This window comes from Hippocampus zosterae, chromosome 19 (genome assembly GCF_025434085.1).
Source record: "Hippocampus zosterae strain Florida chromosome 19, ASM2543408v3, whole genome shotgun sequence".
Classification (NCBI taxonomy): domain Eukaryota; kingdom Metazoa; phylum Chordata; class Actinopteri; order Syngnathiformes; family Syngnathidae; genus Hippocampus; species Hippocampus zosterae.
This window is the reverse complement of record NC_067469.1, coordinates 9,016,827-9,027,130: the sequence shown is the minus strand read 5'-3', so window position 1 is coordinate 9,027,130 and position 10,304 is coordinate 9,016,827. Positions and strand designations below refer to the sequence as shown.

Below are 10,304 nucleotides of genomic sequence, written 5' to 3'. Positions count from 1 at the left end.
GTGTAAGTGAAGGCTCCTCACACCTATGGTTGCGTTCAGTGTTGTCTGTCCTCCTTGGCTTCGCTTTTGTGTCAGGATGCTGCTTGTGATGTTTAAATGTCCTTTCGTCATTTCTGGTTAAACGTGCACGGCATTTAGTGGCTTTAATGTTCCGTGCGGCTAACCGAAAAAGCATCGGCAAAGCGGGGAACAGCTGGTAGGTCATTTTGTTGAGTGGGGTGGGGGGAAAGAAAAAAAGAGAAAAAAAAGAAAGGATATTGTTGCTGTCTGACGCTGAAAGCAGCAGCCGGCTAAGGTCGGCTTAGCTAACAGTGCTATCCGGTTAGCATCGTAGCTTCGTCGTTGTTGCGTGTCTTTTGCTTCTTGTCAAAAGACAACAAATGAACGTAAGTGGCATTGGACGAGTGCGATTAGAGCTTAGTTGCGTTTTTAAATGGCAGTCAAGAGTTACAAATGAGCAACTAGTAACTACGAGTGTTATTAGCATCCAAAGCTAATAAGCCAAGTTGATTTTATGGCTGGCAAAACAAAACGCGACAAAACTAGAGGTGGCCTTATAATCACAGTTTTTTGTCGTAAGTATGTGACACTCCTGTTTTAGTGACAATTCTCGGGTAAATTACTTGCTCAGATCATTTGAGTTATAAACACAACTCTAGGAGTAGCTGTAATTTGTCATGCTTTTGAGATCATGTCATCAAATTGCTAAATGTGTGTCGTGACAGTCAACTTCCCAAATGGGGACAGATGTCTGTGGGTCCTTGAGCGTCTGGCCACTTGAAAATGGTCCCGTTCGATTGTCAAAACAAGTAGTCCTAAATAGAACACGTCCTGTAAAGGCATTCGCTGCAGGAGAATTACATTTTCGCCCTTGTCCGTCCTGTCAACATACGAAATTCCAGTCGATCTCTGAATTACCTGTCAAAAATGCAATGTGACAGCATACATATCGATCGATTTAATATGTCAACACAAACAAATAAAATACACGACCCTCATTTAGTAGAAATGCTGATTATGAAATGCATTTTACGTGTCTGCATATTACTGTATCTGTGCTCTGTTTAACGAGTCCAAGTTGGTTGTAACAAGATTTGCTCTTGGCTAGCTAATCGGGAAGAAACAAGCCCAGCGAGTAGTAGAAGAAGAAATTGAAGCCCAGTTGGCTGACTGTTAGATTCCCTGGTAACTACATTGTTGTTGCCGTTGTCATTTTTATTGGATTGAAGGATTTGGCAGACATGTTTTGGAACACTCAAAACAACCATTTGCTCCTGTATTTGAGTCGGCCAACAGCATGAGCTTGCAGTGACTTCCCAGTTGCCTTAATACCACTTCACAACACAATCATGGTGTTTGTCGCTTGGCCCAACTCACAATTGGATTCACCATTGTACACATTGAGCTGGTTGAACTTTTAAGATTGACACCCCTGACTCTTCTCCCATTAGGGGAAAAAAATCCCTTCTGGCACTTCTCACAGCATGCTACAAATCTGACATAAACAAAGTTGAAGCAAATCTTTTCTTTGAAGCTTCGCAGGGATCATTTTTCTTCAAGGGTTAATGTTACTGCAGTCGCACAGACCACTCAGTGTAGAAATAAATTGGTGTCATGGCGAGACAGGAGAAAATCAGCAAAAAACAACGTGAAAATTTGGGATCACTTCACTCAAATTAGGCCTGATTGATGGTAAACGTGTACCCCGCTTAAAACACAATTGTCTTATCTTCAGGCACTTTCGCCGGACAATGGACGAGCTGGTCCATGATCTGGTGTCAGCCCTGGAGGAGAGCTCGGAGCAGGCGGCTCGCGGTGGCTTCGGTGACGGCGGAGAACACGCTTTGAACGTGGGCTGCCTGCTGAAGAGACAGGCCCGTAAGCGCCGGGGACGCAAACGGCGCTCCGACAACCCGCACCCGCCCTGGGAGACGGCCCACCTGAGCGAGGGCTCTGAGTCCAGCGTTGAAGAGCACAAGGTGAGTCCACTTTGCAACACGATTACAATATTTAAGGATTGACTAAGAGAAATGAACAACAGTTCATATGCTGGCATAAACAGATGCCATTGCTGTACTTGTATTTTTTAAAATTTGAATACAAATTGTTTTCTGTCACATAATTCCTCCCGAAGCAGTGATTGCATAATTTTTGCCAAGTGTTGTACAATTTTTGTAGTGAATATTTTGGACTGTCTCAAATTGAGGTGAGTTAGCCATTTGCCTGTGTCAACCATTACCGCCACCTAGAGGCCTAGAGTGGAACAGGATTTTTCAATGACACAAGTCAAGCACAATGTTTAGCCTTGGCTGTGGTCTTCTGAAACGTATTTATTTATTTTTGCGCAGGACTACCGAGCTGGCACAGGAATTGTGTCCACCGCAAACAACCACACTCGCGACAACAGCGACTCGGACGAACAGCTGGGCCCCAAACGCCGCACGCCGCAGACATCCGACGCGGGTAGGAGCAAGCGGCCCCTATGGCCGGATGACCCGGGCGTGCTAGGGTCCGCCGAGGGAACCCGCAGCCTCAGGCGACGACGCAAGGTCAAGCGCATGGCCGTGGATCCCCCCGCCGAACCGGACCTCCCCTCCGCAGTGATGCCGGCCCCACCGTTCGTCCCCAAGGCTCGCGCAGCGGGCGCCGGACCCAGCCGGCCGAGCCCCGGCGAGGGCCGGGCGGTCATGGAAATCTGTGGCGGTGGCCCGTTGCTGGTGACGGGAAGTAAGAACAGAATGAAGAAGAGGAAGCTGGCCCCCCACAGGCTGGGGGCGGAGGCTGCCGATGAAGGAGTAGTGGTGGAGAGCGAGGAGCCTGTTTCATCTGTGGGGGAAGGATGCAAGGACAAAATGGAGCTGGAGGAGCACAAGGGCTCTGATGAGGAGATGAGCGACAGGTGGTTAGTGTTTGGACTTTTTCTCTCACCCCCCACCCCCTGTCCTTGTCCCACCCGAAGGCCATTTTGTCACCCTTGCTAAGTCACATGAGTGATTTGAGGAGGCCACTAGTTCATGATGATCATCTAGGTCTGCGCCATATAGACAGAAAGTGCAGCCATGAGATGACACGCCAAAGTTGTTCAATTAAATAGTAGAATGTCAAAAAGTACACGAAATGCATTATGCAATTGTTGGAATTTCATAAAAAAGACTATAAAAAGTACATTAGCAATATATGGTAACGTTTAAACAAATAAATGCATTTCAATGAGAGAATTTGAATTTTGAAAGAATAATTTGATACATAACTAAAAATAAAATAAAATAACATTGATACAATATAAAAAAAATGCATACATCCAAAACGTTAACTGAAATGCGACAGAACAAATTAACCGAAAGAGATTTTTGGTTTTCTCGCTTTTTTGTTCAGAAACCAGTATTTGTACTAATGTTCTACTGCTGATCACTAATGAACAGAAAAAGCAAGAAGCAATCTTTTTATTCCTGCTGTTAGAAGAGAGCTGGCCGTTTGGTAAGTTCGGTACACGAAACACAATATTGTGTTAATATTGAAAACCGGTCAAAGCCCTTGTCTGAATAAGTTAATGACAATCAAAATCCACCATAATCCATCCCACAATGTATTTTTTTCTTTTCATTTCCAAAACAAAATGTTGTGTCCTTCTGTACCTGTAGTGAAACCAGCAGCGTGAGTAACAGCAGCGACGGAGGCCTCTACACCAACGACGAAGGCCGGCAAGGTACTCGCTCCTTACGGTCATATTTCACTTCACACTACATTAGCATCAACAAAATAGCATTTCAGGAGACGTTCATATGCAAATGTCACTTGCAGGTGACGACGAGCAGAGCGACTGGTTCTGCGAAGGTGAACCCGGCTCGGGCAGTGTGGGTGCTTGCGGGGTGGCGGGTGTCATCCCGTGGTGGGAGAGCGATGCCTGTGCAGAGGACCTGGACCTGAACGACCCAGTCTTCAGCAACATCCTCACGGGCTCCTTCCCTCTCATGAGCTCCAACACCAGGAGAGGTAGGCACTGATAACCCCACATGTCAGCATAATGTACATAAAAAAAATAAAAAATCGGACTGGTTGTTTTACGTTTTACCACGTCTGTTAGCTGCACTATGATTGAAGCCTGATATGTGATGTCATGTTGCCATTAAAAGTTTTGCAACATCAAGAAAATAATGGACCTAGCAGCTCAAAAGTTTAAAAACAAAACAAAATAAAAAAACATCAAATGGAGAACTCGGAAGGCAGAGTAACACAAAATGTAGATTTAATTGTGAGAGTCAGTGTTTGATTCTATCAGTAGGGGGCACCAGGGACAAACCAAAGCTAATGTTGAACCATAGCTTGCAGTGCGACAGCGCCACTGTCATGGATGAAGTAGACTCAAACTCAGAGCTATCCATCCATCCATTTTCCGATCCGCTTATCCTCACAAGGGTCGCTGGGGATGCTGCAACCTATCCTAGCCATCTTCTGGCAGTAAGCAGGGACACCCTGAACCGGTTGTCAGCCAATCGAAGGGCACACACAGACAAACAACCATCCACACTCACACTGGACAATTTAGAGTGTTCAATCAACCTGCCATGCATGTTTTTGGAATGTGGGAGTAAACCAGAGTACCTGGAGAAAAGCCACACCGGCACGGGGAGAACATGCAACTCCACACAGGGAGGCCGGAGCTGGAATTGAACCCGGTACCTCTGCACTGTGAGGTCGACGCACGAACCACTTGACACCGGGCCGCCCATCTCATAAGTAACGGTGGACCAAATATCCGAGGCGGAAACCATACAGACTTCATGAACTGCAGTCAGGCGGAGACTTCCAGGGCACAAACCACATTTGAAATGTCCTGGCTGTGCTGATATAAAGCTGTGGGAGTTGGTGAATGATGACCTGGGCCTGATCCTCAAGCAACTTCGAGGCACAGTGGAGAAGAAATTGGAAAGATGGGGGAAATCATCCTTCAGTATGGAATGAAAAGGTCTGCCATGGGATAACTCCCATGACTAATTGGGCATGAGACGCAAGCGCAGGTCTGATCAGCCTGTCGCTGGCCGCCTCCTGTGAAGGTGTGAATTGCCAAAACACTCCATGAGCCAGAGGAGCATGACTGAGGATGTGTCCCGAAATTTCAACTGCCTCATGTTTTTTTCTTCTCATATAATTCGCCAAAAAACACATCAACCAACTCTCTGATTGTGCTTGCACAAGGATAACAGCATCTCGTCATGTGTTTTTGGAGCTTCCTGTTAGCACACTGTGCTAAATACAAATATGTTGTTATACCCGGCGTACAACTAGATTCCAATGTTTTATTTCGGTTTGGAGATGCATTTATCGTTGCTGCCCGTCAGGGTTCCAGGCCCGACTCAGCCGACTCCAGGGGCACCCGAGGCCCTGTAACGACCTACTGCAGAGCGGCAGCAGTCAGGCCTTCGACAACGGTCACGAGTGAGTTACTCTCCTTTTCAAAATGCGGCTTTGATTCGAAGAGGTGCTCTGATGTCACATCCGCTAAAGTTTCGCCCTCAACAGGCCGTGGTTCAGCTCAAGCTCGAGGAGGGAACATGGGCAGGTGAGTCTTGAGGACACATGCCGCTAGATAGACGCATCGGAGATGAAATAGAAGCCATTTTGCTGCCTCTGAATTTCACACCAAGGCCAATTTGAGAAGGTTACAAGAGCCTTTGCTACTTTATACTCGACAAACAAAATGTTTGGCTTTGCCTCCCTTGTCCCATGAATTGATATGCAGTGAAACTCCTCTACAGCGAAAATACCCCCTAGTGTAAAAAAATCTCTCTCTCTGCACATACGTTTGTGTGTGCGTGTATACATATGTTTGTGTGGGTGTGTCTGAGATCAAATTTGCTACAGTGAAAAACCCCCTGTTGTGAAAAATTTCTTGCTGCAAACATGATTTCGTTTTAGAGGAGTTTCACTGTATCAGCTTGCATGGAGTGGTCATCAGTGTAGTTTGGCATTTCTTAAGATTCCCCCCCCCCCCCCCCGCTTCAGTTACACTGGGACCCTCGGACGGAACGAGGCCATCGTAGGAGCTGCTCGGTAAAAACGGCCAACAGGTGAGGACGTTGCAGTTGTAGCCGATTGCTCACCCGCTTCCTCTTTCCAAAATGTGGCTCTCTTCATCTGTTTTGGCAGACAGACGAGCGGCCACCTGGGCTCTCTGTGCATGGGCGACGTCAAGCGGAGGCGGAAGGCAGCCCCCCTCGGGTCCACGGCTTCCTCAGGTACTTGAATGCGCAACTCACGCCTCATCTTGTCTTTCATATCAGCTATCCATGAAAAACTAAAAGTGTATTCTCATTTAGGAGTTAAAAACACAAACAAAAAAGTCTGGTCCGGCGGAGCTTAGTTGAAGCTCCGCCGGACCAGACTCGGCTGTCAGTCACAAGAGATGTCGGATAAGCTCATCAGCCACTCTGCCCAACATTTCAAAAGCCAGAGAGTACCAGAGAGTGCCTGAGAGTGCCAGAGCAAATGTGAAAGATTTTTGGCCAGGACCCGCCCGGAAGTTGGCCCTGGAGAGTGTAAACGAGAGAGCAGCTTAACCCTGCGTGCAAATAAAGCGAGGATTAAAAAGGCATAATGGATAGCCCTCTCGCGACTCGACTTCCAGGAAGAGATGGAGCACAGTGACCACAATCTCTTCAGGGTGGACACACTTTCCTCTTAGTGTCACAATTTGTTGTACATTTCCTCCTTTGTTGTCGCTAATAAGATCACGTTTGAATGTTTAATGTGCGCAGTGAAATATAATTTATATCACAAATGAATTCAACTCTTCTGTTTTCTTTAGATTTTTAGAATTGTGAGCTACCTCTCCATGTTCTCACATTGAACATGAAAATGTAAATTTCTTGACTCTGTTACTTTCCAGCCAGAGAGCAGATCCACCGTTAATCATACGGTTGTGTCCGCACGCCGTCCCCTTCGTTTCAGCTGTGGTGGGCGAGAGCGCGCTGCCTATTCCTGACACCAACCTGGGCAACCGCATGTTGCAGAGCATGGGATGGACTCCGGGTGTGGGCCTGGGTCCCGAGGGGCGGGGCATCACCGAGCCCATCCGGGCCCTTCAGAGACCGAAAGGCACGGGGTTGGGTTTCATCTGATCGCCGACGAGCCAACTCGTGTGACATCAAAGCTGCGGGGGTGGGGGGATATCTGCGTGACGAAGACTTGATTTCCCATATTGGGGAGATGGAAGTGACCCGAAGCAAGACTGAGGTCTTACGACCTTTTCTGCCTCATCAAGCGTTCAGGCCACCAGAAAAGTTGAGCCACTAATGAACTCCAGCTTGGACTGCACAGGTCAGTGAAATTGTTGCGCGCAATCTGGAGCATACGTCAAGATTTCTCGTAGTGTCATTAGGTGAAGTTATAACGTGTGGATGGATGCTCATCACTCCGTGTTGTCTTCATCTTGAGGAAAAAATCTGTGTGTTTGTTTTGCTCTTTAAGGTAACGTATGTGCAGCTATTTGGGACAAATTTAAACGATTACATTTTTTTACTGTATTTTCACGACAATATGGTGGTCTTAAAAGGCGCGGTGTCAGTTATTAGTGCGCTTTCTGTATTTAATTCATACACAAGACACACTGCATTATTGTACAGAGGCCTGGTAAAATGTATGGTAGCTTCCAAAACAGCTGCTAGCATGCATGCATGCTAGCGTATGTTTTTAAAAAGGCAACGGCAGCAAAACTAAATTCGTGGTTATTTATTTCACAATGTGTTCACACTATTTTTGGATCGATCCTCATTCACAAGTCCATCGAAGGGCGGCCAAGGCATGGAAACAATTTTCTGTCCATTATCATAGCACCCGAGATCAACAGGAAATGTAGACTTCTTTGCGTATCGCTACGGTGCTACTCCCCTTATTTTCGACAGCGTGGTTCACCAGGTTGTCGAGGAGATGGACCTCCTTGAAAATGTGGGATTTGCCATTTCTTCTCCAAGCGTTTTTGCCCTCAGTCGAATGGTGACTGTAGAGACGTTTCTCCAGGCTGTTCTTTGGGACTGTGAAGCCATTGTTCGAGTTGGTGTTCCAGCTCGGGACACCTTGCCTTGTTTCCGCGGGGATTCAGCTTTGTCTCCTGCTTCTTCTTCTTGCGAAGCATGGATTTGTTTATCTTAAATTCTCTCGCGGCTGTTTAATTGCCATGTTCCTTATCCCTTGAAGTTTAAGAAAAGTTTTATTAGTCTCGCAATGGAGAAATTGCCAATTCGCAGCAGCAAAGTTATGAAAGGAAGTACAAGAACAAAATATAGGAGCTGCTGGAAAGGCAGCCACTCTCGCGGGGGCATCTTTAAGTCAAAATAACAAAACGCGACACACAAGACACAGACAGTCGTGCAAATTTGAACTGTTCTTCGTAAGCGTGTCTCTTCAAATATGCCGGGGGGTCCGATTATAGCCACCTACTCGTGGGCGTGCCTTGAGCATCCTCTTTCACGCCCATCCTTCCCATTTAACATCCGCATGCCATCTTCCGTTACGTCCGCCTTTCCTTTCACACGGCCACCATCACACCGCAACATTCACCGATTTTAGAACTCAGTGGATAAATTGGGCTCCCCCGCGTTATTAGCCGCCCCGTCGATTAAAATGCGCCCTATCGTCGTGAAAATTCAGTACATCCAACGGTTTCAATGACGGTCGTTGTTGACTTGTCACTAATTTTAATGTTCCACAGTGTAAAGGTTTGCAAATTGGCTTCACATAAAGTAAAAGAATAATAATAATAATAAAGAACAAGTGGCTGATTTAAATCGTTTTAAACTAGTAATGTACCTACAAGGATGTGCATTGGATTCCCATGGAAATCAACAGAAGAACAGATGAATGCTTGTTATTTTTAAACGTTTTTTTTTTTGTTTCGTGTGACTCTGTGATCCTGACCTGTAAGATGATGACTTTCATTTGTACAGGAGAGGGCCAATAAAGTGACTTGACACCAAGCGGAGGATGACGCTGATTCTTGGTACACTGACAACTGTACAACACTAATGACCCCATAAAGTGAATTTAGACATTTTGTTTCTTCAGACATGATACATGTTTGAAAATAATTGTTGACTACGTGCAAAGACGGGGAACAATGTCGCACTCATTTGCAGAGATACAGCAAACGACTGTTCCATTTTCATCCATCCATCCATTTTCCGATCCCCTTATGCTGGAATCTATCCCAGCCATCTTCGGGTGGTAGGCAGCGGACACCCTGAACCGGTTGACAGCCAATCGCAGGGCACACAGGGACCAACAACCACCCACGCTCACACCTAGGGACAATATAGAGCATATGTGTCAAACTCAAGGCCCGGGGGCCTGATTTTGCCCGCCACATCATTTTATGTGGCCCGTAAACGCTGCTCAAACATGTCAACTTGCATGATCCTTTCTAAAATGTCTACCAACTGTTTTTTAATTCTCATATGTAATAGAAATATATTCCAAGCTTTTTCTTATTACCAAACCCCTCATGATAGTAACTTCAACAATAGCTGAATCAACCGTTATTCTTGACTTCTTTCAATGGTTTCTGTCAAAACGGCCCTCCGGGGGATACAGTAATTTGAACGTGGCCGGCGCCAAAAATGAGTTTGACACCCTTGATTTAGAATGTATAATCAGCCTGCCATGCATGTTTTTTGGAATGTGGGAGGAAACCGGAGTACCCGGAGAAAAGCCACGCAGGCCCGGGGAGAACATGCGAACTCCACACAGGGAGGCCGGAGCTGGAATTGAACCCGGTACCTCTGCACTGTGGGGTCGGCGCGCTAAGCAGTGGCCCACCGGGCCGCCCTGTTCCATTTTCAGTGTTCCTGATTTGGCCGACCGTGCCGCATGACGGCATCTGACCTGGGTCACCCCTCCGCCGCTCTTCACATCAATTGTTGTCCGGGCACAATTGCGATTTGCAATTGCGATTGTAGCGAATTTGATAGTTTGCTGCTATCATTCATCCACTCCTGGCATTCCCTGAGTTGAGGTATACAATTGTATTTTTTTCTTAAAGCAGTCCAATGGGGCAGCCATTTGTGCGGACGGGACTTTGCGCTAGCATGGCTCCTTTCGACAAACTTAAAAACACGTGCTTTGTAGTCGAAGCCTTCTACTAGCCTTCCCGCATGCTGTAATCACATCGAAGCTTATTTAAACGCACTGAAATAACATTGGGAACATATGTCAACACAAAATATGAATGTGATTAACAGGAAAACCCGCGACACCGCAACGTGAAGTATGATCTAGCATGGATTACCGTGTTTTCAAGGTCATGAGCAAAA

The 10,304-nt window shown here is 46.4% G+C and overlaps 1 protein-coding gene across 4 annotated transcripts; it reads left to right on the top strand.

The window, feature by feature from the left end:
• The first annotated feature begins 23 nt into the window (after nucleotides 1–23).
• On the top strand, nucleotides 24–8,648 carry gpatch2 (G patch domain containing 2). 4 transcript variants are annotated; one of them, XM_052052627.1, is made up of 10 exons: nucleotides 24–196; nucleotides 1,736–1,979; nucleotides 2,349–2,902; nucleotides 3,642–3,706; nucleotides 3,802–3,993; nucleotides 5,340–5,436; nucleotides 5,506–5,560; nucleotides 6,004–6,068; nucleotides 6,148–6,236; nucleotides 6,949–8,648. In XM_052052627.1, exons 1-10 carry the CDS (start codon nucleotides 147–149, stop codon nucleotides 7,116–7,118), a joined length of 1,581 nt encoding a protein of 526 aa, XP_051908587.1. In that variant the 5' UTR covers nucleotides 24–146; the 3' UTR covers nucleotides 7,119–8,648. The 4 variants fall into 4 exon arrangements, with proteins under 4 accessions (XP_051908587.1, XP_051908591.1, XP_051908588.1 ...); XM_052052631.1 differs by lacking the exon at nucleotides 6,949–8,648 and adding an exon at nucleotides 6,318–6,787; XM_052052628.1 differs by having other exon boundaries at nucleotides 25–196; nucleotides 2,349–2,899.
• The last annotated feature ends 1,656 nt before the right edge of the window (nucleotides 8,649–10,304 follow it).